At 41.2% G+C, this 27,769-nt stretch overlaps 1 protein-coding gene across 3 annotated transcripts in view; it reads right to left on the reverse strand.

Moving 5' to 3' along the window:
• The window catches only part of CTNNBL1 (catenin beta like 1), a 158,212-nt gene that overhangs the window by 97,427 nt on the left and 33,016 nt on the right, over positions 1-27,769 (reverse strand). For all 3 annotated transcript variants that reach the window (XM_057312532.1, XM_057312530.1, XM_057312531.1), the window contains exons 3-6: positions 26,882-26,988; positions 17,608-17,749; positions 7,753-7,848; positions 159-252 (exon numbers count right to left, since the gene is read on the reverse strand). In XM_057312532.1, coding sequence (XP_057168515.1) covers positions 159-252; positions 7,753-7,848; positions 17,608-17,749; positions 26,882-26,988 — 439 coding nt within the window. The remainder of the gene's footprint in view (positions 1-158; positions 253-7,752; positions 7,849-17,607; positions 17,750-26,881; positions 26,989-27,769) is intronic.

The following is a 27,769-nucleotide window of genomic DNA, read 5'->3' on the forward strand; positions in this document are numbered from 1 at the left end:
AATTTACACAAGGGTCTTCATTTCTGGAAAGGCAGTCTGGGAGTAGAAGGAAAGAAAACACCGCTGCTGTTGATTCTATTATGAAGGAAGAAAGAAATGAGCACCAAGCCCCAAAACAAACATGAAGGTCTCAGATCACTGGTCACCCTGCCCCTCACCTAGAGTGTTGTGGACACCATCGGCCTCTTCTTTCACAGACTCATCCAGGCGCTCCAGATTCTGCACAAGCAGGGCCACCACCTGCCCATCCACCTTCAGCAACAGGGAAGCAAAAGGAGAGAGGGACACATGTCACAAAACAGTTCCAAAATACTCCCACATTCCCATGCTTTCTTCTCACCTGCATGAACAAAAGAACTAATCGACCACCCATGCTTTACAGCGTGCTCTACCGTCCCATTACGTCTTTGAGTCTTGAAGTGACCTCAAGGCAAAGAAAGGGCAGGCTTCGTTATCCCTAACCTAAGATGAGTAAATCTAAGCTTAAGGACACAAAGTAAAATTCAAGGTTGCAAAGTTAGTGAGTACCAGCGCTAGCACTTGAACCTAGGCCTTCTGAAATCAAGTTCAGTGCTTTTTCTACTTCCCTGTGGTACTGAAACTAACACTTTGCGAAAGCACCATCTTAAATCAGGTCAATCATTTGTTCAAGTCAAAAGCATGTTTCTAGACCACAGCACCAAGAGATGTTTAGTTGGGAAGTTTACTTGCCATACTTTACACTGACCTCGAAATTCAGGGTTAAACTCAAAACGTTCCTAATGTCCTATACTAAGCTTTTATGAAACTATTACTTCTGATGAATTTCTAATTTCTTCTTGAGAAGAGTATTAACATAATAAAATGCCTGACATTTGTATTACATTTAAAGCATACAACAGCAATTAAATTTCTCGAACGTGATTCATACAACCTTAGAGGAAACTGAAAGTTTCCTATGTCATAGAGAAGATATTCAGAGATTAACGGCTTAGCCAAGACCAAATGGCTACTGGGCAGTGGCAGCAAAAGCAAAAACCAAGCTTCCTTCTTTGGTAAATTAATGCTTATACTACTTCACGCTTCCCTCTGTGCACAATCTGTACTCTTAGGGAGACTGCCCTTTGGGTAACCCTGATGCAAACCCAGGAAGGTAACTACGGAAACACCGTATAATCAAGAAGTGATTATCCACCTGGTAATAACTTTCTCATCAGTAGCCAGTCAGTAACCTGTACAGGAAGATAAGACCTGCTGTGTGTCTATGGTATATCCTCTCTGACTGCCTCATTTAGGAAATGGGAATAAGTCATCAAGATTAAATAAAATTATGTGGCATGCCTTACCCTGGGTCCAGATCAAAAATTAAGTAGAGAGTTTGAATCTAGCTCTTGACCCCTTCTGACATCTGATCGTTCACTATTTGTATCTCCCACAGACCAAGAAAAACTCCAGGCCTTTGAAGGCAGTCACCAAACCCTCGTTCATCCTGGCAGATTCTTCCAAGGGTAGTTAATGCAATGCTATGGTACATGACAGACACTCAGTCATTTTGCTAAATTCAAATAAACTGACAAAAGACACTTACTTTATGTACTGCAATCAGGTCTTTTATATAAACTGTTCCGTTTATTCTCACGTAATCCTCATAGCTTTTATAGGTGAGCAAACAAAGGCCCAGAGAGGTTAACTAGCCTGGCCAAAGTCACAAAGGTTGTGGCAGAAGTGACTGACTCTAAGCGTCTATTTTTTCCAATCATACCCTGTCACTTTGGGGAGGGGAAAGGAAAGGAGAGAGAAGGAAACATCTCGTTTGACTGACACTGCCTGAGCACAGGTATATAAGACACCCTACAACACAATTCAAACTGAGCCAGAGGACGGAACAATGGCAAGAGATAGATCTTGAAATAAGACCTCTTTACTCTTTCTCGGCACTTAAAGGAAACATCTGGCAAGGGGGAAAAGCTGAAATTATCGACTGATTTGCAAACCTGAATCATAAATGAGGTAGAATTTTCTAGGCTCTGCCCTTTGTGGTGTGAAGAACAATGCAAGACACTAGCTGCAGATTTGAGGGGATACTGATGCCAGAATTGAGGGTGCCTGTAAATATGAGAAATGAGCTGTTTTCCCCTCTTATCCCAAGGAGATACACAATCTCACTCTCAAATCTTGCAGCCAGCAAAAGCTTCACCAAAGAAATCCACCGCAATATTTTCCTTAATTAATTGAACAATTTGAATATGTGAGAGGAAACAGAAAAACATCTGGGGGGAAAATATGAACCATGTCACAGTTTGTTTTTCCCTAAATCACCCTGATTGACTTATAATCTCCCTGAATCCTAAAGCAGCAGACACTGCAAATCCACTGGGTATCACACTGCTTGTCGGTTCTGCAAACTGCTTCACCCGTTTCAATTGCTTATTGCTGCTTTATCTGCATTATTTTCCCCCCTTTCCTTGATTCTTAGTTGTGTCTCCCATCTCTGCTGTCTGGAAAATGGCGGGGGGACACTGGCAGTATGCAACACGTTCAAATCCCAGAACTGAATGGGCATCTGGCTGGAGGAAAATCTTTTTTCTTGCTTCAGAAATCTAACTTCTAACAGACAGCCTTTTCAAGGTTGCAAAGTATGAAACTTTATGTTTAGCTCGGTTAAATGCAATTTTATCTGATTGTAGGAGGGTCAAAGCAGTCAAAATACATTTCGCTCAGAAAACCCTTGGGAAAATATTTATATTATGCATAGCTCTGGATATCACCTAGTAAGAAGCACAAATTAGCATTCTGTCTTACTCCCTCTAGCTCCTCAGGTCCACCACCTTCATGTCAATTGTTTGGACCTGTGACTAAATCTGAAACCAAAAACAAACCCTGGTCAGGGACCAAAGTGTCAGCCAGAGCAACCCTGGCCTCGGATATCATGACCGTCTTAAGCCTGATGTTTTCTGGTAAGTCACCGGATACTTCTTGTTAACAGATATCCTAAACAATATTCTGGCAGGTCCTACTAAGATGAAGTTCAAGGGCATGTTCAGATACCCTTTTCCACTTGACCAGGGAAGATGGATACAAGAGAAAAGGAGGAAATTTTTAAAAGAGACAGATGAGAACATTTGAAGGATTCTTTTTCTAACTTGTACAATCTGCCAATAAACTTTCTTAAGAGTGTGGAGTAAAATTTTCTACCTGCTATGAGTTCTGGAAATTTCATATTTAAAAGATTAAGAAAAAACCTCCCACATCCACTGACTCTTGATCAAGCAGTAAGTTTTGAGGATACGAACGGTAATATTGTCAGAATGCAAAACTTATGCCTGTTACCACCTATTTAGTAATATTTTAGCTTCTCCTCTTGCTCCTCCAATTCATTATCCACACAGCTGCCAAAAATGGTCTTCCTAAAATGTTAGGTCAGACTATGTTACACTCCCTTGCCCAAGATACTCCAGTTATTCCCCTTCACACCAGCAATTCCACCCCAACTTCCTACCACGGCCTACAAAACCCTGAGCAATCTGGCCCTGACCGTGCTCTCTCCCCTCCCCCCCAGCTGTGCTCCAACAGTTTTTCTGTTCCTCAAATCTGTCAAGCTCATTCCTGCCTTTGCACTTGTCCCATCTTACCCTTGGTCATTCTCAATGGCTGGTTTCTTCTTGTCATGCCGAACTCAGGCCTTCCCTGACTAATCTAACGTGACTTCCCAGTCACCGTACATCACATCACTCTCTTTTAATTCCTTATGTAACAGAGAATCACTATCTGCTTTCCAGCTGGTTTACTGCTTCCCCCCACACCAGAATTTGAGCTCCACAAAAGCAGACTCTGTCAGTCTTGCTCATTGTTATATACCCCATTCCTGAGTCTAGAACATACAAAACACTCAATAAACATTCAGGGAATGAATGAACGAACGAATGAATTTTGCTTGGGAACAGATGAAGGTGAAGACATTAATAGAAAGGAGAAGGGATAAAAGTGATAGGATCCAGAAATTTACATAAGAAATACCTTTAGAGCAACTGAAAACCTGCCAACCTCAGCCTCACCTGAGCAGAACGAATGCATTGCCAAGCTGCCCAAGCCAAACTACTACAGAACTTCAAAGCTGAATGCTTAAGTAGGGTTAGTTGAGTGCAAGAACGGGTATGGAGGGCAGTCTCCTGAGTCTCCATATCAAAATCACTTTTGTGAAACTCTTTATACCACATGGTGGCTCCTAGCCACTATGGCCAATGTCACGGCCCAGCCACATTTCCACCTCCTCCACTGGGACACCTGCACACATCCTCCCGTTAAAGCTTCCGTTTGAGGCCACAGAAAGTACCTGCAGCTCTGCAGTCCTTCCTGATTCTTCCCCATCACAAGTGATGGCTCCCTCCTCCCTACTTCCACAGAAGCTTACATCTCTCACAACTGTCCGTAATATTCTGCCTTGCATTATCATTTCTCATTTCATCATTTTTTTTTTAAGCTAAACGTCCATCCTCCCACGCCTTATTTAGGTCCATTCCCTTCAAAAAAATTTTTTGAGTATTCATTCAAAATGTTTTCTGAACATCTGTCAAGATGAAAAAAAAAATGTTTGTTGAACTCAACCTCTCGCTGTACAGCAGATGATACGTATCATTTTAACTTGACATTTACTAAGTACTTAATATGTTCCACGCAATGCCTTTATGAAGATAATGGCCAACATTTATTGGGTGTTTACTCTGTGTTGGACACTGTCCTAAAGATTTATTAAATACCTCATTTATTCCTCACTTCAGTGTTATGCATGCAATAGGCACTACTGTTATCCCCATTCTACAGAAGAAGAAACTGAATACATCAAGATTAGGTAACTTCCCCAAGGACACACAGTTGGTAAATGACAGAGCTCCTACTCTGGCCACTCTCTTGATGGAAATCACATCTCAGGAAAGACAAACTTATAAAGAGATGTCTATAAGACAATGTGACAAGTGCCAGGATATACAAAGTGCTAAAAGAACACAAATTCTGCTTGCGGGGCGGGGGGTAGCCTAAAAAAAACCAAAACAAACAAAAAAACACTCAGAAGAGATAAGCTTTAAGTCAGGCTTTAAAGGATGAGTGGGAGTATTCCAGGTAGCCCAGGAGAAGCAAAGCTTGCCAAGGTGAAGGCAGATGTGAGCAAAGGCATGGGGCTGCCAAGCACATGGCAAATTTGGGGATTAGAAAGTAGGAAATGGCTGTCATCTAATCACAACTCTCAAGAAGTCCTAAGACTTCTTTAGAGAGGTATGCCAGAGAAATGCCATTAAAGCAATATACTCTTGCATTTACTACTCTTAGAAAAGACTATTTTCCAGGCTACCAAATCAATTTGTTACAAAACACAAATATTCACCTTTTGCATAAGCAATAGCAGTGGATATGAACCAAATTTTAAGCCCCAAAGATCCCCAAGAATGCCAGGACAGCACTCTCTCCCCACAAATGTGCTAGTCTATTGCTTAAGACTTCCAGTTGGGAAAAAGACCAAGGCAATAACTGCAAACTGCACACCACAATAAATTCTGCTCCGTGCCCTCTAGCCTCTGCTCATGCAATTCCAGGCCTCTGATATTGGCCCCAAATTAAAACTACAAAGACAACTCAACCCTTGTAATATGAGACTACTTATCAAACTTCTTCCTGAATGCAGCACAAGGGTAAAAAATAAAATAAAATGAAATGAAATAAAATAAAGACCACCTACCAGTTCTGTTCTCTGTTATTTACTGATGGCTTCTAACTGGCTGCAGACAAGCAAATAATATATAGGAGTCTAGGAATGCTCAATTGTGATTCACACCAGCCCCACCAGTATAAAGCTGTAAGAGTCAAAATCTTAACATGATAATAAAAAAAAAACTAAACAAACAGAAAACCCTGTATAGCAGCTACCTAACAGCTCCCCAGACTAAGGATGAACTGTTTCTTTCCAAACAAACAATCAAATCTGCACGATTCAGCTTTCGTTGGTGGGCTTAGCAACACAGAAAACACAAAGGGGGCTTTTGTGTGAATTGCTGTTTCTGGGTACATTTTACAGGCAGCAGCCAGGCTAGCTGCTCCTCTCTCGTCTCCCCTATTCACACAGGCAAAGGATGGTAATTAAAATCAGCCCAGGGACCAGGCAGGAAGGCTCACTCAGGGCCACTGTAATTAACCTCTGGAAGGTAAGACTGCACAAATGACACTGTGGGGACACAGAGCAGGAGCAAGTGCCACAGCCTTCCTTCAGATGCTCCTCAAAACAAAAGGACAACCCAACATCATCCTTTTCTTTCTGCACAGTGGTTCAAAGGAAAAATAAAGGTCCTGAATTCTACGAAAGTGGCAGTTCGCTCTAGGAAGGAGCTTGAAAGAAAAACGGCAATAGAAATTTTCCTCAAACTCAGTCACAAATAGCCCTGCTGGACTCCAGCCTCATGCTCTGTAGGAGACAGTCCTTCATATCCAGTGGGTTCACAGCCTCTCCAATCACGCCAAATGCCAGCAACAAGCATGGCACATGGGAAATTTCCAGTGTCAAGAACCTTGAGAGAGAAAGAGCGAAGAGAGGGTGGTTGGAGCAGCGACGGGGTGTCAGAATCATTTGGGGCCCCAGTCCCAACCATTCTGATTCAGTGGGTTTAGGATGGAGTCAGAATATAGCCTAACAAACATCCCGGTGCTTCTAATACTAGGGACTGCAGCCATCTTTGATAAACTGTCAACTGCATCAAAACCAGTATTTACTAAATTCTTAGCAGAAAGAAAAAACCAGACAACAGAAGACAACAGAGAGGAAGGAAAATTAACAGAGCCTAGAGGAGGGAGACAGCTTGATGGGTGGACAGAGCCCCACAGGAAGTGTCAGGGTAAGAGGCTGGAACAGACTCCCTCCGCCACTTGCCAGCTGTGGCGCCTTTCCAGTCCTGGAGGCCTCTACAATCACTGGCGAGAGAGGGAAGCTGGAGTTGTGAGGATCCGAACATGCAGGCTCTCATCTCAGCTGCACAAGGCCTGGCTGAGTAACCCAGTGGAGAACTGCCCTTCTGTATCTGGGTTTCCTCACGTGTAAAGAGAGGCGATGAGAACAGATTGGTTTAACTCACATATAAACTTTGACTGGTTGCTGCCTGGAAGACTGAAGCCTTACCCAGGCTCCACAAAAAGGCACACCGAAACCCACCGGCCCTGTCTCTACAGGCAGGGGCTGTGAGTCTGGCTGGATGAGCTGGAAGGTTTGCTCTTGCTTTTAACATTCTCCAATTCCCTATCTATAAAATAATAATGGTATCTGTCCTCACTGGTGCTTGGAGAGGAAAGAAGAAACATTTGTGAAAAGGTCAGCAGCAGCACAATTGGAGGCAGAAGAATAGGAACATGGAGTCAAAGAGAACACAGGTTCAAATCCCGGCTGTGTGACCACAGGCAAGCTGTTTCGCCTCTCCAAGCCTCAGTGTCACAGCTGGGAATGGGAATAGTAGCAGTAATACCCTGAGAGAGTACGGTGAAGATCACATAAAGTGAAAAAAGTGAGAAAAGGCCTGCTTACCAGCAAATATTTAATAAATAAATGCCTCTATAACCCCTTCCTTAACACAGTTTCAGAGTCTCATGTACCCCACAAGTTGCATTTCTACTTTCTTACTCTCCTCATTCAGTGCACCCTTGCCACGGAGCTCACACCCACCCGGTGCCACAGGGACAATGGTGACGCTGTTAAAACCTTACACACACCCGGAAACCCCAGCTGGATGTGCAACTTACCAGAGCATCGATGAGTACTTCCGCTCCCTCTTCACTCTCGTGGAGGGTGTCTATATCTGTTAATTCCTGAAGCAAATCAACCACAGCTATGGACACATGTGAAAAGTGTTAAGGGTATCACGTACATACTGAAACCTTACTGACATTTTATTAACATCTTCGCTTCCCTTCTGTTTCCTTGTCAATCATTTTATTACTGTTCACCTTTAATACACCGTGGTTTTATTAACATCTCTTCAACAAGGTTCTACTCGCAGTGGGTGTTCAGTAAATGTTGTTAACTGACTCAGTCTTTTTCCTTATGCTGCCTTCCTGGTCACTTATTCCATAGTTCACTGCTTTTTCATAAATTTCAAAATTTCAAATAAATTGCTCAGGAGTTGCTTTTCCAGTGGGAAATAGGCCAACACCCTTAACCCTATCTCACAATTTAAATTCTTGGAACTCGGTATAATCTGAACTACCCTGTACAGTTCACTTCCAAAGGCAGTAGTAGTTTCTGAGATGAGATGGCTGGTGCTCACCTAGAGGCTGGCAGAGAGCGGGGCAAGACCAAATCAGTTTCAGATGTAGAGGAAGGCTTTACAGTGGACCTTGCTAGACCTCCCCCTACCTCCAGCTCCCTCTCCTCAAATACCGAGCTACTGTGGACATAAAAGGAGGAACGATGAGAATTAAACACTCGACAAAAATAGAAAGAGGAAAAAAAAAAAAATATATATATATATATATATATGATAGAAAGAAAGAATGAAAGAGAGAAAAAAGGAGTTATGTTTGGAAACTGGAAGGCAGAATTAAACTGCTTCCCTTCCTCATCTTGGAAATACACTCTCTCTCTCTCTCTCTCTCTCTCTCTCACACACACACACACACACACACACACACACACACGGACACCATGTTCTGCCGACCTGCATTTCTGCATGTCTACAATGAAGAAAGCACTGTGATGGTGACGGAAGCAAATCCATTATTCATTCTGGGCCTCAGTTTTCTCATCTACAAAATGACAGCATTCAATAATCAGAGACATTTAAAAAATTATACACCACAGGCAACTGCCAACATTTAACAAATGAGGAATACAGACGTCCTAGGAAAGGGGCAATCAAACTGAACTCAGAAATCAGGAATGATTTGCTAGAGAAGACTGGTCAGAAAACAAGCAGCTAAAAAGGATGAGGACAGAGGGGTGAGAAAGCCAAGCCACGGGAGTAAGAGCAAAGAGACTGGAATGTACAAAGGCACATGAAGAGGAGAACACAGAGGATGAGGGGAGGGAGAGGAGGACAGAAGAAAGGGGAGAAGAGAGAGAAAATTGCAACTAGAACTATATGAAGAAAACAATATTTTGAAAGAATAACCTAATAGCTGTGCACAGGCTGCACTCAAGTGCTGAGTGCTGGGGGCGGGGGTGGGCAGATGGGAGGCAGGCTGAGCGGGTAGCTGGAGGGTGAGGGCTGGGCGAGGAGCCAGGTCTGGAGGAAAAGATACCACAATAGAAGAGTCCGGGGTGAGACAAGGTCAGAATCACGGTAGTTTCACTAGAACTGGAAAGAAAAAAATAAAAGGAAAGATATAGAACATAGTAACAGGAATGATAGGACTTGCTAACTGCCAGCTGACACTCCAGGTATTTTATGAACATCTTTTGCTGAAAGAAAACCCACTGGTAGGTTTGTTTTATTCATTTATAACCGACTAGCTGACCATCATGCACAAGTAACTAAGCTATCTGTGTCATCTTCTTTCACTCTTTAAAGTGATATTTACCCAAAACACCAGAGTGTTACAAAACTGAATATATAAAAGAGCTTAAAGATCTTTGGACAAAACTCCTTTATGTGTCTAGTCCAATCTTCATTAACCAAGTAACCAGAAAATGGTGGACACAAAAGGCCACATAGTTTACTTGACATACAGTAAACACAGAAGTTGTTTGAATTAATTTTAAAAAACAAAAACTGGCTACCAAACTAACCCTTAGAAATCCCAAAGCTACCCCTGACTAGTATTAGTAGTAAAGACTGCAGCGGTCGCCATCGTAATAACCACCATGTCTAAAAGTCATCATTATGCCAAGGGCTGTGCTACCAACTTCTCACAAGGGCATTATAAGAAATGTGTGCTCCCCGTTTTACAGATCAGAAAGCTAAAAGCTCAAAGGGGTTAAGTAACTTAGCTAAAGGTCACTGCAATAGTAAGGGAGAACAGTAGGTCCATCTGATTCCAAAAATGATACTTTTGCCACTATACCTCATATTAATGCACAGGGGAATACATACCAGCTTTAAACAGGGTGAGGTTCAGGTAAAATCTAGCTAATGACCCTACTGTAATTACAAAGATCTGTCATGTATTTCCACCAAAAGTTATTAAAAGTTTCAGGAAGAAACGAGATGCTGAAAACTCCCCCCTCATCCTCCTCAACTAAGAAACTACTAAATATGTTCTCTTGAAAAATTCTTACATATACATTGTAAAAATCTTATCTATTCACATGCTTATTTTATACATATGAGATTTCATCTATGTATCCATCCATCCACCCATCCACTATAGCGTCAGATGTCTACAGGACAAGAATATGAATCAGGCATGTAATAAGTACTACCATTACCTCCCTCGAACAATGCCATGCAGAACTAAGTGTTTATTAACTTATAGGTGATGACTGTTCATTAAACAACAGCCTCAGGAGACAGGTGGGATATATATGAAAGAACAGATGAAGAGTCAGAGCAAACATGAGACAGGAGTCATGTCCTATTCATCTTTGCTTCTATCTTTAACGAACATTCTGAACTATCCCAAAATTATCACTAGCTGTGTGATCCTGTCCAAGCCCCTTGTTTTCCTTATAGCTTAGTTTCCTTGCTTGTAAAATGGTGGCAATGGTCCCTGTCCAGCCCATCTCACTGAGTAGCTAAAAGGAATAAATAAGGTCACATATACCGAAGGCCAAGCAAATCAAAGTACTAAGAAAATATGAAAGCGTTTTATAATAAAGATTGTTAGTCAAGTCTTCCCACAGAATGGCCAAGGCCCTCACTGTTGCCTTCACTTTTTCCTGAAGCCTCTAAAATCTAAAATGTAAGCTAACAACAGCATGGTCTCCCTTTCTGGGTCACAATGGGTTGGAAGATCTAATTTTATATTCCGGCTATGCTACAGACATTCAGATTGATCAAGTCCTTTTTCAGCCTCTAAGGTCTATGGGCCAGGTATCATACTTTTCTTTGATTAGTCTTATACCATGCTCACAGATGTGTCACACTAAACCTAGGAACTTTTTTTGAAAAGGAAAAAACTTGACAATGGTGGTGGTTTTATATAGGACAGGATAAATGTCTAACTTTTACCAAGGAAAGTCATTTCTAAAAATGTTCCAGTGGTTACCTCCTTGCCTACCCTCCTGCCTCAGCCGAGAAGTCGAACATGAAACCAGTTACCAGCTACTGGGTCTGGTAAACATCTCATCAATTCTGCTAACTGGTGTTACATAAATTCTTAACTTTCACCAAATAACGTTTCAGCAAGGCGTTAGTCCATAATTGTAATCATCAACTCCTAGGTAATGTAATATGACCCAGAAGGCAGAGGTCATTTGAAGACCAGAAAGAGGAATGAGAACCAAAACTAAAGATAGACAGGCGGACTCTCAATCTTGATGAGAAAATTCAGCACAGTCTGCCGCCCATCCAGCATTTCTTCACAAGCAGACTCTGGGCATGGGTGATAGGTTTTTCCACTGTAGTTACAATTTCATTTCACAAGGTAAAAGGCTCTCCCGTCCAGGTATAATAGGAAAACAGAGAGCCTGTCTCTCTGTGAATTACTAAACACAGTTTTTGATAGCCTATTTTGTCATGTTGAGTAGAAAGGCCACCCCCACACGCTCCTTCTGTACCTGTCCACTACTGGGGCAATAAGCTAGTGTAATAAGAGGTGAAGTAGAAAAGACCAGCAGGGCACAAAATGGTCCCTAATACAAAGGCTCTTGGAAAAAGAGGGGTATTTACTTTCACTTTTTGGCTTTAGATATTTGCCTTTGGGTATGATTCATGTAGAGTTTTGGTATAGAAACTGAATGTTAATCTCATTAATCTCCAATGAGATGTGTCCATAAGGAATAAAGTTACTAGAAAAAAAAAAAAGATAAGAACAATATGTAGTAAGCAGATGGCTTTTTTTAAAAAAAGTCATTTAAAAAAGGATTCCTTAAGAAAAATGAACCAGTCTAGATTCAGGGAATATAACTGATTTAATGGAACAAATGTGGGTTTAAAAAAAAATAATAACTTTTTTCTTTAACTCCTAGGACAGTGATTAGATATGGCTCAATTAATGCAGATGAATTTTAAAACACAGACACAATGGTCTTTTCCTCCTTTTAAAAGAGCTGGCACAGAGCTACATAGAATAAACCTGGACTCTTCATTTTCTCCCAATCCTAGATCAAACTAATATGAGGGAGCAAATGCACTCGTTCAAGATTCATTAAGTACCTACTAAATACTAATGGGCACTATAATAACGCCACAGGGGAGATGTCCAAAGCAGGCTACAACCACCCAAATCTTCCAGGGGCATGGAATTCACCTAAAACTCATAAACAAGATCAAAAGTTAACTGACCTGACTTTCTTCAGAACATATTTAAAAGGCTCCAGAAAAATGGGTGACTTATCTACACAGATTATCAGGCATGTCAGACTACTGATGAGAAAAAGAAGTACCTTCTCTTCAATGCGGTTTTGATTCTGGAAATACCAAGATGAGAACAACTCATCAGCAAAACAACAGCTCAAGATACACAAGTCTTGTTAGACAGTGTTTGCAGGAAAGCACTGGAGCAATAGCCAACTCCCTCCCAGTCCAATTAGAAGAAAGCCCTTAAGAGGCTCAAACCCTTCCCAGCCCTATTCCTGCTCATTAACACTGGGGCTCTAACACATGGCACCCCTGACTATTGTACACACCCTCTGAGACAATATGGTGTGCTGCAGTCAGTTTGTTCCACTTTAGCTTTCTCAGACCCAAACTGCTCAGATTCAATTGATCCCTGCTGCTCTAAAAAAAAGTCTGTCTGCTCTTTATTTTCCAATTGCCACAGTAATTCTTCACAAAATCCAACAGGACAACTTTGAAGGTCCTCCAGGCTTTCTAGAGTCTAAGAAAACTAGGCAGTTTAGAAAAGAATAGTGCTAACAACCGCTCCCTAAAATTATCCCAGACTGAAAAAAAAAAAAAAAAAAAAGGCGCTGTCCCATCAGCACCAATGATCTCCTCTGTAACTAACAAATTTCTCCCTTCCTGCCTATTAGTATGCAACCCACTGTAATAATGCCTTAGGTTACCATTACAATGAGACCTCATTTTTCTGAGTCACAAACAGGTGGAGACAAAGCAGACTTTGAACAAATTGAGTTTACGAGATATATATACGTATATATATATATATATATTTTTAAAGAATAGAGCTGAAGTCTTGATGTTTTGGGGTGTTTTTTTTTTGTTTTTGTTTTTTTTAAAGATTTTATTTATTCGACAGAGATAGAGACAGCCAGCGAGAGAGGGAACACAAGCAGGGGGAGTGGGAGAGGAAGAAGCAGGCTCATAGCAGAGGAGCCTGATGTGGGGCTCGATCCCATAATGCTGGGATCACGCCCTGAGCCGAAGGCAGACGCTTAACCGCTGTGCCACCCAGAAGCCCTTTTGTTTTGTTTTTTTAAGTGAAGTCCTGAGCCTGATATCCTGGTTAGTCTGTAGTGACTACATGAACACGTCAGCTTCTAGCATGTAAGGAACAGCAATTTCCAAGGTACAGACCATGAAAATAAACTGGAAACACACTCTAATCTCCACATCTGTCAAAAGCCTACCCATCTCCAATGCCCGATTCCCCAATCACCCCCAAGCCAGAAATGACTCACACCACAGAACTCCAATGGCATTTCATGGGCGTAATACTCCAAGGGCACTTACCACACATAGTAAGTAACTTGTAAGTAAGTGAGTGTTTTTGCTTGACTAGAGTTATTACTTCTTTTTCCCCAAAAGGACCCAACAGGGCTTACCACAAAAAGGAGGAAGCCCATAAATGACGGGATCTACCACAAGGACCTTAGAAAGGATTCCACTGACTAGTCGCTCAAATTGAGAACACGGCTAATGACATACAAAAACAGGAAGCTTATGGATTTGGTGCTGTGGTGATTTATTTTTGTTGGTGGTAAAAAGGGTGATGAGCCACCATCTGGGGTTTTATCTTCCCCTTGCTTTATTCCTCCTTGTTCCTTTAGGCAAAATGAGTAAATATGGCTTAAACTGGGCCACAAAAACTGTTTGCTTATCAGTACCTTGAGAAAATATCTTTAAATGTACCTTTATTTTTTTTTTTTTTTTTAAAGATTTTATTTATTTATTTGACAGAGAGAGATAGAGACAGTCAGCGAGAGAGGGAACACAAGCAGGGAGAGTGGGAGAGGAAGAAGCAGGCTCCCAGCAGAGGAGCCTGATGTGGGGCTCGATCCCATAACGCCAGGATCACGCCCTGAGCCGAAGGCAGACGCTTAACCGCTGTGCCACCCAGGCGCCCCTAAATGTACCTTTAATCTTATGTTTCTGTAGAAACGCTCCAAAAGGTTCACAAAGAAAGTGCTCTAAACGTATTTAAATGACTTCAAAGGAAAAACGGTTTTAAAAAGTGGTATTTCTAAAAGGCAGCAGCTGTCGGATCCTACCTTGTGTTCCCTTCTAGCACATTCAGAGTGACTCTTCAATACTGTGTGAGGGGTATGTCCCTCCCTCTTTGCCCCTCACCCCCAGAGGTGCTCTTCACAGACCAGAATTCCACTCTGCAGCCAAGCGATGGCTGGGCTCCAGCCTCTCAAGGGGGGAGATGAGGCACAGTAAGGCTGACAGGCCCTCACGAGCAGCAGTGACGCAGAGCGCCAGCATAAACTCTGAAGCTGCTTCTCACGGTTGAAAGGACAAGGCACAAGCTGTTTTCTCGCATCCTCTGCCTCTTAAGGTTACAACAAACCAGCCTCTGATCCAATTAAAATCCCAATAGTTTATGTTTTCTCAGAGAAGGACAAAGCAAAGATGACCTGGGCCGGCTGGGAGCACAACCAGCCACATATGGTCTTGGTTGATAAATGAAGAGTTAAAAAAGATGAAAAATTTGAGTCATGACTGCCATGAAATTGTTTATTCATGGTAAGGTGTTTCAGGCAGTTACAGCTGTACAACAGTAAATTGTTAACAAGCGTCTCCTAAAGAAAAATCTCCATTATAGATCACAGATAAGACAAGAAGCAGAGTGCATTGCTACTGGGAGATCAACGTTCCGAAATGGTAGAAGATGTGTCAAATGCAAGTCAAGAGGGCCTACCCTTCCCTGAAACCACTTTCAAGAAAAACTGTACTTTGAGGAGGATGACATTTATTCTAATTGCTGCAGCTAATTAAAATTAGGTAATTAAAAAAATTTCAAATGCACTTTAAATTTGATGTAGGGCATAATTAAAAATCAGATTTTTAAAAATATCATTAGGGTAGTAGGGTGAAGGTTGGCATACTAGAGGGGGAAAAAAACACAACAAAACGCAGTTTAGCTCTCAGAAAACAGGAGGGAAATGGCAGTCTGTCAAAGTTATTATAGGGGCACTTGTTTTTTTCCTTTTTAAAGACCAGAACTTAACAACTTGGAACATCTGTGCCCTTGCCTTTCCCAAGTATGCCGATGTCGAACAGCACTTCTTATGTCAGTCTTCTCCTCAGCAGGAACCAGGCTGGTGAATCAGCAAAATGTCAGGATCTTCGGAAAGCTGCTACTATTACTTTGAGTTAGCAGGAACAGAAAAAAGAAGAAGAGCTGTGTTTCCAGAAACAAACCTGGTGATTCCTGTATGAATACACAAGGTAGCAGAGGACACTGTGCAACTCTGTCAGGGATGTAATAAATCCTACAGGGGGAGGGCTCAAGATGCACTCGAAACAACACTGGACTGGAAAGTGGGGGGCCCAGAGGGCCGGCCTCAACCTCAACAGTTAGCTGGACCTCTGAATGGTCGCTAAAGAAATAAATACCGCACCAGGCTAAGTCATCTCTCAGGTCTGTCTGGATTCTGAAAACCTACTGTTCTGTAGGTGAATTAAAACGTGAAGTCACAGGGGCACCTGGATGGCTCAGTCATTAAGCGTCTGCCTTTGGCTCAGGTCATGATCCCAGGGTTCGGGGATCGAGCCCCACATCGGGCTCCCTGCTCAGCGGGAAGCCTGCTTCTCCCTCTCCCACTCCCCTTGCTTGTAGTCCCTCTCTTGCTATGTCTCTCTCTGTCAAATAAATAAAATCTTTAAAAACAAAATAAAATAAAATAAAATGTGAAGTCACAACTAAGAACTCTTTCTACCTTACTAACTCCGTAAGGACTAGTCAGTACCTTGGACAGGGCTGATCATATGGCAGATACCCAAATACATGTTAATGACTGATGCTGCTTGAATATCCAGTCTAGTCCACAGTTCCTCGGCATCTAGTACAGTGCCTGGTACATCATAAGCATTCAAAGCATGTCTACTGCATGAAATCATGAGACCCTATACTAAGCTGATCCAGAAACAAGCTAATCGACCAGGGTTCTCATAAAACCCAGAACCCAGCAGTACACCCTGAGGAACATACTCAGCAACCTGGGGACTGACAGAGTGATTCTTAATACTATCTAACCTTACAAGTCTCAGAAATGGCTTAAGATCACCCTTCAAGAAGCCTGCCTTGAAATTATTCACTGATTTATTTCTATGAGAATTATCAGGCAGGAAAGAACCTAGTCAGACATGCTCTCAGGAGAAAGATTACCAGGAAGATGAAAATAACATGAAGCAGCAGCAGATTCCCCGTGAATATCACTCAGGCAGACTAACTACATTTGTCTCCTACCTTCGGAAATCTGGATTCAAATAGAACAACTCTTGGAAGAGAATTTGCTTTAATGAACATATCCCTAGCCACGGGCACATCAAAAACCGTTTGCAGAAAGCTGCTGCACATCTGAGAGCAAAGACAAAGTATAAAATGGTTTTGGAAGTCACGGTTCAGATTCAGTTAAAAGTCACATCTACTAAGTACCTACTGTGTATCAGAAACTGCTCAGCCCTCACGTGGTCTCCTTTAATAAATACTCCATAACAACGAAAGGCAAAAGTTATTAACTCCACTTCTGCAGATGACAATACTGAGGGCTGGAGGGGCATCAAATTTCACACAAGAAATGAAGCTGGGAGCCAAAGCTAGATCATCTGTTTAGGTCTAATGCTCATTCAACAAATATTACATGTTTCTGTGCACCAAGCCTTTTTTAAGTAATAGGGAATGTAGCACTGGACAAAAGAAATTAAAATCCCTGTCTTCCTGGACATTCCAGTGTGCTTTTTACCACGCTTCACTGCCTCCTCTTGTCTCCACTCCACTGGGCTGTCTGGTAGCAGAATGATGTCTAGATCAACAGATTCAAATCCTATCTGGCCTTGCCACTATAATGGACCTGGAAAATCAAGATCCTGAGAAATTAATGCTATTAAGGTATGAACACATACATCACAATGAATTCCAGCACTAATAAGAGAAAATGGGACAATTAAGGATTGCCCAAGATTTATTCATAGATAAAAACAGATTTTCAAATGAGTAAAGAGCAGCGTGTGTTTCAAGATGGGAGATAATTAGAAAGAAAATAGAACACCAGACGTGACAGCAGACATCAGCAGAGACAGACAGGAGAAGAGAGTAAACAGTATTCCCTCACCCTGTCAGCCTTGTTACTGAGGACAGATCTGAAAGGATATCTGTATTATCATGTCCAAGTAACCCAAGAAGAGACTGCACAGCATTCAGCTCCACCAGAAGGTGGTACAGGTCTGGCATGGTGGCCACCACGTGCATCTCCTGAATGATGTCATTTAGGTCCAGCTCAGATTCCATAAACCTAGAAGGGGAAAACAAGACAGCATCAGTGAAAGGAAGGGGGTACTGTCAGCACTGAGGAGCAAACAGCAACATAATCCAGACAGAGAAACAATCTGTCAAAGTGTCTGCAACAGACCAACCAGGAAGTACACTCATCCAAACATCATACTGTCACACAATTTCCTTGAGAAATCGATTTCCTCATTACAAAAATCAATCTTGGATTCAGATCTCATTACAGGGTTCCCCTTACTCTTGCAGCCACAAGTTGCCTTTGAGAGGCTCCTGAAACATTTTGTAGCATTAAATGATCTGCCCACCAGTCCTGTGGATTAGCTACCATTACCATTGTGTTGCCCTGACATAGTTATCTTACTAATCCAAAAAGGGTTTCTCTTACCTGCCACTTCAGACCAAGGGCCAATTATTCCTCTTATCCAAAGGAAGATACTGAGATTCTCCTGCCATCCAAAAATACCCTGCCTTCCTCCAAACCATCTCCCTTCAGGGAGCTGCTTAGGGGGCAGATCCCAAAGTAAAGCAGAGCTAGTCTCCGGCACCCTGTAATCAGCACCACACCTTACGTGGCATGATACTCCACTCACATTTCCACACCTGAACCTTCTACCAAACCTATGCTCAGACGCTAAGAACAAAACTGCTCTGCATTCACTGATCCCAGCCCTCCCCCGGTGTCTGACTTTTCAGAAATGATCACTAAGCCTTTGGGGAACAAGACAGGAAGGTTTGCTCTAAGGAAGAAGTGAGCCAATCCACGTAAAGCAACTGAACAATACCTGACTGAGAGTAACTGAAGGGAAGCAGTGATAATGCTGTTATTTCTGAAGTAGGCTCCATGCTTGAACTCTTGAACTCACGACCCTGAGCTGAGGGGCACCTGTATGGTTCAGCCGGTTGAGCATCCGACTCTTGGGTTCTGGCTCAGGTCACGATCTCAGGGTTGTGAGATCAAGCCCGTTGTCAGGCTCTGCATTCAGTGTGGAGTTTCCCTGAGATCCTTTCCCTCTCGTTCACCCCTGTCCCTCCCCCTGCTCACATACAGGCTCGCTCTCTCTTTCTCGAAAATAAATAAATAAATAAATAAATAAATAAATAAATAAATAAAATCTTAAAAAAAAAAGACCTGAGCTGAGACCAAGAGTCAGACGCTTTAACCAACTGAGCCGTCCAGGCCCCCAGCAGTGGTTTAACAGACTCTAGAGTCAGATTACCTGGGTTTGAACTTGACTTAGCCACTTACTTCACTTCTGTATGCCTCAGTTTCTCATTTGTAAATAAGATCATAAAGTTACCTATCTCACAGGGCTACTGTAAAGAGTAAATGAATAAATACATATAAAGCACTTAAGAAAAATGCCTGGCCTATAAAAGCACTATACGTTTGCCCTCATTTTTTCTTCTGCCACTACTGTTATTATGTCTATCCTCCCTTCTAGAATGTAAGCTTCTTAAAGACAGAAATTATATCTTTTGTCTCTATATATCCACAGATGCCTGCTTAATCAAATGGTCTCAATTTAATTTTATATCAGGGTGATTTAATTTAAAAAAAGAAAAGGAACATAAGAATGGACTCTTGAAGTTATATATGCCTCATTCAGATGCTGAGGGGCTGGGCAAACATCATCTCTCCAGAAATCTGGATTCTGCAAGGAACAAAATCTGGAGACTATAGTTCTTTAAAACATGCCTATATTTCAGACAATATCCTTACCATTGTTTTTCCCCATTACTATTTTTAATCATAACATTTATATATTTTTTTCTAATTATAAAATACTACTTTTTATAGAAAACTGGGAAAAGACACGCTTTCAAAAAATAAACAGAAAAATAATCCATTATCTCAGTGACCAGAAATAACCACTGATAATATTCTGGTAGGTTCAAGTAGTTTTTTTCCAACTCATAGCCTCCCCCACCAAAAAAAAAGTAGCCTACATAGTATACAGTTCTGTATTCAATTTTTGCCATTGTTGTTAACACAGGCTGAACAATTTTCTTTATCATTAAGCATTCTTCTACAACAGGAAAAGCCAGTATCAGACGCTGCTCTCACTCCTCCTCCCACAGCAATCCCTCATTTGAACCCAGCACCCTTCCCTGCTGAGCCGAGACATGGCTTCAGAATCCTTTTCAACACAGTGTTCCAAGAAAAACCACCAATCAATCCCAGAGTGGGTGCAGGAGATTAAGTCCATCTGAAATTTCTATTCTAAATAATACATTTTTAAAAGCTACATGGTATTTTCTTGTGTGGATCTATCATAATTTATTTTACCAATCCCCCTTTGTCAGACATTCAGATGGTTTCCAATCTTTTTCCTTACAACAAATGACACTAAGAAGTATGTATTCATAATTATTGTGTTAGGATAAATTCCCAGGAAGGTACCCAGTCAGAAAGTATGCATAACTTAACAGACTTTGCTAGAGCCTGCCAGAAAGGTACCAGCAGTGTATGAAGTGCCTATTTCCCCTCCACCCTCCTCAAAACCAGTATCGTCTATTTAAAATCTCCTCCAATTAGAGATGAGAAATATAACTTATTTTTTATTTTGCACTTCTGATATTAAGTTAAAATTCTGTTAATGTTTACTAGTTATTTGTGTTTCTCCTTTAACCATTTTTATATCAGGGTGCTCATCTTATTGATTTATAAGCACTCCATATACTAAGGAAATTAATCTCTGCCATATGTCAAAAAAAAAAAAAATAAACCAGCGAAAAATATTTGCCCTTTAATTTGTACATTGTGCTTTTTAACATAAAAGTTTTTAAAAGTCTAAGTAGTTAAATGTTTGCCTTTATGAACTCTATTTTACATGTACCCTGAGTAAGGTTTTTTCCTACGCTAAGATCAAATATATTTTATGATATACTACCTCTATGTTTATACATATTTAAATGTTTAGGAGTAAGTAAATCTGAGATATACTTTAGCATATGATATGGGACAGAGATCTAACTTTATTTTCTGCAAATGTGAGGCCAAATTGTCCCAATACCGTAATGTATCCTTTTTCCACAGATCTGAAGAAATACCTCTATCATACACTAAATTTTAATGTGCACTCTAATCTTTTTATGGGCTTTTCACTCCATTTCACGGATTTGTTTGCAAATTCCTGAGCTAGGACCACACTTCCACATTATCATGGCATATTTTACCTCTGTTACCACAAAACATTCTGTTGTTCTTCTTTTCCAATGCTTTCTTGTCTATTCTCACCTGATTATTATTCTAATTTTCAAATTATTTTTCTCAAGATTCTCCTCCATACCAGTGTTTTTAAGGCTCCTTTGCTATGCTTACAAATAGATTACCCTTCTAGATTCCTAGGTTCCTTATCACCTAAAGCACGGAAGCCAAATCAGAATCATGACTTGGAAGGCCTGGTGTAGAATTCAGATATTGGGGCAGTAGATCTGCATAATCTTTGAACCTAAAAGGCTCAGCAAATCTCTACAGCTTATTTGCCTTACGTGAGTACTAGGGAGTAACTTAACAGAAGACTTTTACAATTTGTTGGGAAGAACTGGCAAGGGCACTAAATAGTAGCAAGCAAAGTCATGTTGAGTACCAGGAAAAGGTTTGGGGACTTGGGGTATAATCAATGAATGAATGTCAACCCGGAGAGAAGCCTTTGGTGGTATCCCACAGGGCTCCATCCTTAGGCCTGTTTTTTGTTTTTTAAAGATTTTATTTTTAAGTAATCTCTATACCCAATGTGGGGCTTGAACTCACAACCCTGAGATCAAGAGTCGCATGCTCCTCTGAGTCACCCAAGCGCCCCTTAGGCCTGTTTTTGATGAACAACTTGGGTGAAGATCTATAAACGGCAAACTTAACACAGCAGCTGACGGAATTAATTCAATAAGTTCCTGACAAGCAATAATGATGGGCCAAATCTAACAGGAGGAAAATTACCTAGGATCCACACCGAGCACAGCACAGAACCATAAAGTCAGGTACAAATGCACGGGTGAGAAAGATACAGTTTAGTAAGAGCACATGTGTAGAAGGGACTCGATGGTTTTAGTCAATTGTAACTGCGATACAAATCAGACCATGAGACAGCTCTGCCAGGATGGAGACTACTTCTCCTTCATCTCTGGACACCCAGCCCTGGGTACACTCCCTGGTCCACCACAGAAATTTAGCAGATATCTGCCAAAGGAGCAGAGGAAAGTAGCTGCCACAAAAGCTGCTGTGGTTTTAGCCTGCTTAGAAGAAGATAATATGAGTTACCATGCAGATCAGATGACCCTTAAGGTCCAGGACATCTGTTACGGGAACCACACTTTATTTAGGAGGGCTATGGAAACTAATTCAGGGAAGCAACTGAGATTATAAGGAGTCTAGATATCCTCTCATGAAAGAACGTGCTGAGATTCTTTTTCATTCCGAGTTGAAATCTTATGAGTCAGAGCTGCCAAAGATGAAACAGGTTTCTTTGTAAGTTAGGATCCTTGTCACTGGGGGTAATTAATGAAGGGTGACATGAAAAAAAAAAATCAAGAAGGAGAAGGGAGAATGGACTGCACCTTTCAGTCCCTTCCAACTTGGAAATTCTTCTTCCAACTACGCAGTTTTAACCCAATGTTTTTAAGTTTAGAAAGTCATAAAATTATCAAAACCAACAAAACAAGCAAAAAGTCAACTGTGAGCAGGGAAACATCACAAAAATACCACTGGGGTCCAGCGTTACATAAATAATGAGCTAGAGTAGGAAAATGCCTGGACTTGGGAAAGAGACTGACCTGGGTCACACCCCCAGCCACATTTAGAGGCTGTGTAACCAAGAGTGGTGTGTCAACAAGCACTCCTGGGGCACATACTAGGTGCCAGGCACCATGCTAGGTACTGAGGAAGTAACGAATAACAGAACAATCCCAGCTGCTGTCCTCAAGGAGCTTCTATTGAGGCACAAATCTAAACAATCTATTCAATGCAATTAATTGTAAGGATGTCCAGCGTTGCCCAAGAGAACTGTTATTGGAACAGAGCATAGGGCCCCAGTCTGGACAAGGGAGATGGAGAATATTAACTAACCTATCTCTAAACTTCAACTTCCTTAAACTTTCTAGCTGAATTATAGTTAGGATTAAAGGAGATAATAACTATAATGTGCCTAACAACAGTTGGCACACATCAAATGCTCAATAAATCTAGGTACCCTTAAGTCTGCTCTGCTATAACAAAGAAAATTTTCTTCTCTTTTTGCTGACCAAGAATAAGCCTACTCATTTAAAGCACACACTACAATATTTGTAGAGGACTGAATGCCTAGGGATTAGGCATACCTTTAGCAACAGCTGATGCACAGCTGGAAGAAAGGATCAAGTTAGAGGTCAATGGGAAAGCAATAGAGCAACATATTAAAACAGTAACCCAGGCTGAGGCAGGGTCATCAATTCCATCTGGTATGACAGAGAATATTCTGCTTGTCTGCCCATGTACATTTGCTTCAGACCAGCAGGATGTTCTCCTTCAACCACAAGAGTGAATATTAGCAAAGACCAGTGAAGTAAAAAAAAATACCAGAAAAGCAACAGAAACCAAGTCCTCCTGCAATCATAAAACCAGCTATTAACGCATAGGAAGCATGAGGTTTCTTCCACCCAAATGAATCAGCAATTCTCAAAGTGTGGTCCTGGGACCCCAGGGTGAGGTAGGAGGTCCTTCAGGAGTCTATATGATCAAAACTATTTTTATAGTAAATCCAAAACATTATTTGCCTTTTTCACTCTGATTCTCTCAGGAGTGCACAGTGGAATTTTCCAGAGGAATGCACAACATGGTGCTATGATTGCCCTAAGAGCTAATGAAATGTGTGCTTGTATATTCTAAAATTTCCTAAGATAAGGACTTTGGGGTACTCAATAATTTAAGAGTGCAAAGGGGTCCTGAGACTAAAAGTCTGAGAGCCACTGAACTAAGTAATTCCAACCCTACAAAAATGAAGAGAAGGAGAGAAGGAGCACACGCTACTCAGTGTGATGCTTGGGAGAACGATCACACAGTGCAAAGTAGACGCCACATAAGGAGAATTGTCAATTGAATCTGAAATGCAGCCAAATGAAGAGAGGCATTTTTGGGTATGCAATCAAAATGACAATTGCATATATGGGAAAATAAATTTGAACGTTTCTGATCTCAACCGGAAAGTTTCATTCAAATATGCTCTAGCAATTTTCATCTTAATTGCACCTCGCTGGTCTAGAGAATTATAAAAGACACTGCACCAGTAAGAATTCAAGAACTCAAGGTTAAAACACAATGTAGTTTCCTAACAGCTTTTGGATATGAAAAAAAAAAAAAAGATGTTCTTTATGCATAATTTCAATTTTCGAACGTTGTGACTTAAAAACAAAAATAGTGTATAAATTTGTCTGGATGGAAAACACTGTTGTTGTTGTTTTTTTTTTAAATAAAATAACATTTTCTTAAAAACCACTTTATAAATTGTAACACTGGAGCATCTGTGATACCTAAGACATAGATGGTGAATATAACCCACAGAAATTCACTGTTCTACACTGACAGAAGTATACCACGAAGGGGACAAAGGCAATACTGGCATTCCAAAAAGTACTGTGGTTCTTAAATTTCTAGTGTTATCAACCCACAGCACAGCTTCCTCATAACGTATCCTCAGGTTCCAAGCAATGGGAATGTAATAAGAATGACCTCAACTATGTAAGATCTCTCATGTTTACTGAGCACCGACAGTATGGCAGGTACTGTGCTAGGTACTACAAACAGAGACAGACAAGACACAGTCTACCTCCTGAAAGGCACACGGAGTATAATGCAGGCAGACCACTGAGGAAAGAAAGAACAACAGAACAAATGACAAAGATGTTACAGACTGATCACATTCATCGTGGGCAAGAAGTTAGGGAAAGAGACCGGCTGGTGGGAGAATAAAAGGCCAGGGTGTGGAATTTGGCAGGAGCTATCAAAGTTTAAAATACGTCCCCTTCAATTGGAGAACTGAACACTTAGGTATCTATCCCACAGAAATAACGTGCACTAAGACACACGTACATGGAGGTTCACTGCAGCATTGTTCACAAAAGTCAATATTTAAAATAACCAAATACCCATCCAAAGAAAAATAGTAAATAAGTCGAGGTACCTCCACACTATGAAATACTCCACAGCAGTCACAAAACATAAGGTAAACATGCATGGAAAGATCTCCTGTGAGATAAGTAAAACCATCAAAGTTCAGAATACATACAGCATGATTGAGGTGGGGGAAAATTACACATGTAAATACATGTACAGGAAACAATCTAAAAGAATACTCACAGAGACGATCTCTGGATAGAGGAGTGGAAAAGGAGGTCTGTGCAGTGAAGGAGAACTTACATTTTTTACTTTACTTGTGCACTGTTGGTATTTTTACAATGACAGTCTGTTCCTGTATTACTTGTATAATCAAACACACACATACATCCACAGACACAGTACAGTATGACAAGTGCTACTATATGGTAGAGGTCAGCACAAAACTGACGGGACGCTGGTGTTGTGAAGGCTGAGATCTGATCGAGCTATTCCTCCTGTCAAAAAGGGTTGTGGCCTGGGTCCAGTAATGAGGTTCTCCTCTCTCTATACCTCATCTACAGCACAGAGAGGACGTGCTGAATCCCACCAGCCTCACTAGGTTACCATGAGGACTCTGTGTGCTCTGATACCCCTGTGCCTTTGTTCATGCTAATCACACTGCAAGCCTTTCCATGTTCTTTTCTGCCTATTAAAATAAAAATCATTCTTCAAGGCCCAGCTCAAATACCACCGCTTCTGTGAAGCCCTCCATAGCCCCCAACTTGGCATTCATGGTTTCTTTCCCTATGCTCCCACAGCACTCTGCTTGTATCTCTTTTAAAGTATATTTCCTTCTACCCTGCATTTATAGTCCATCTCCCTAGTAACCTATAAACTGGAGTACAAAGACCGTACTATTCAACTCTTAATTGCCTAGGGGCCTTGGGCCTATTAAGATTCATTAAAAGTGTATGTCCTAAGAGGCAGAAAGACAAGGAGGGAAGAGAGATTTAGAACATTAAAATCTGTATAAATATGAAAATTCCTTTAGTTAGAATTCATTTTTTTTCCTACCTAAATCATACTGTACGTATTCCATACCTTGATTTTTTTTGGTCACATAACGGGTGATCTTTCCATGAAAGATACCAGATTCCTCATGCCAGCACCTCACAGTACACGGAGGCGAGGGCGCGGTAATAATCACGTGACCGTCACTTTGTGAGCACTTCCTGTGTGCCAGGCACTGAGCAAAACACCTGCCACAATTCTCACTCAATCTTCACAAGCACCCTGTGAAGGAGGTATTACTTCTTTATACAGATGAGACACTGGAGGCTAAGGAAGGAGAAGCGACTTATTCAAGGTCATGTGGGAGTCACACCCATATCTGTCTAACTGCAAAGCCTTTGACATTTTCTCAGCAGTAAAGCTATCACTAATGACAGGCATCCTCAGTTTTCTTTGCACCTTGAGAAGAACAATGCGGAAAAGAGTTAACATAGTAGACCTGATCTTTAGAAGAGTCTAGTCCCAGGCTGGTACCTGGGAACTTGGCTTTTGAAAGGTTCCCTAAGTGATAAGGGTGTTTTGCCCACCTGGGGCACTTAACTTCTGCTTTCCTTCTGGGAGTATGGAATTTGGATAGTCATTGCGGACAGAGAAGGCCTACATAACTTGTCCTCAATAAATATCCTGGACTCCTAAGTCCCACTCAAATGGGCTTCCCTGGACAGAAACACTACACATATGTTGATGTATTTCACTGTTGGAGAAAGGAGCATGTCTGCGTGTAACCCAGGCAGAAAAAAGACAGGGAGCCTATACATGAATTTCTCCAGCGTCTGCCTGATCTGTCTTTCCCTCTTGCTGACCCTGCTGTGTGCCCTTGAGTACCACTGACTCTGAGCCCTATGAGTCTTTCCAGGGATTTTCCAAATACGTGGGTTGTCCTGGGATTCCTGACACAAATCACAAAAATCAAAACAGGCAAAACAAATGAAAAACAGAACAAAAGCAACAAACATAACATGTAAGAGGAAAGAGGGTTTCAACAAAACAGAGCCTTACTTCTCTGGATTGTCTGGAAACTTGATCCGCAACTCTTGGTTTTTGTATGATCTTTTTTCAAATGTAAGGATCATTTTCTTCACTGAGCTCTCATCTAGTGGTTCCTCCTGGCATAAAGGGAACAAATAACAACAATTTCAGTCCAAAGGGATTTCTTATTCACCATCACTACTTCTTTTCCATGGCTCTTACATGCCATTCTGCCACTCACCTTTCTGGGTTAAATACACAGTACATACTTTATGTCCCCCACTGGAAAGAAGGCTAAGGGTCTAGATCACATGGTACATCCGTATCACTGTCTCACAACTAGTTCAGGAAGCTCAGTTTAAGGTTTTAAAGACTAGCTCATTCAACAAATATTTCTTGAGCATACTGTATGGCATGGAATAAGCAACAATATTAGATAGTATTATTTAATATTTACCCATCCTTCTCCTTGTTGTACAGGTAAGATAACACTCAGGTTTAAAAAAACTTGTTAAGTCCAGTGACAGTGGACCTCAATCTTTTCCCCACACCAGGGGTCAGCAAACTCCAGTCCACAGGCCAAATCCAACTCATGGCCTATTTTTGTACAGCCCATACCATAAGAATGCTTGTTAATTAGCAATAGTCACTGCTCTGCGTTTCTTACACATTACTGTTTCGGGTCCTTACTAGCTGCCAAGAAGGAAATCAGAGAGGCCCAACATAGCATCGAGAATTTCGTAACCTCACTCAGGGGAGGCATAAAAAACTAGTAGACCATACAGTTTTCTTATTTCAAACACTGGAATAATAACTACACAGGTAAATAAAATCTTCCCCAAAAAAAGCTACACTAAAATTTCAGGAATGTTTTCTCCTCAGTTTCTCTAAAAGGTTAAAGTCACGTGCTGCAGTGCA

Source organism: Ursus arctos, unplaced genomic scaffold (genome assembly GCF_023065955.2).
Source record: "Ursus arctos isolate Adak ecotype North America unplaced genomic scaffold, UrsArc2.0 scaffold_16, whole genome shotgun sequence".
NCBI classification, from domain to species: Eukaryota; Metazoa; Chordata; class Mammalia; order Carnivora; family Ursidae; genus Ursus; species Ursus arctos.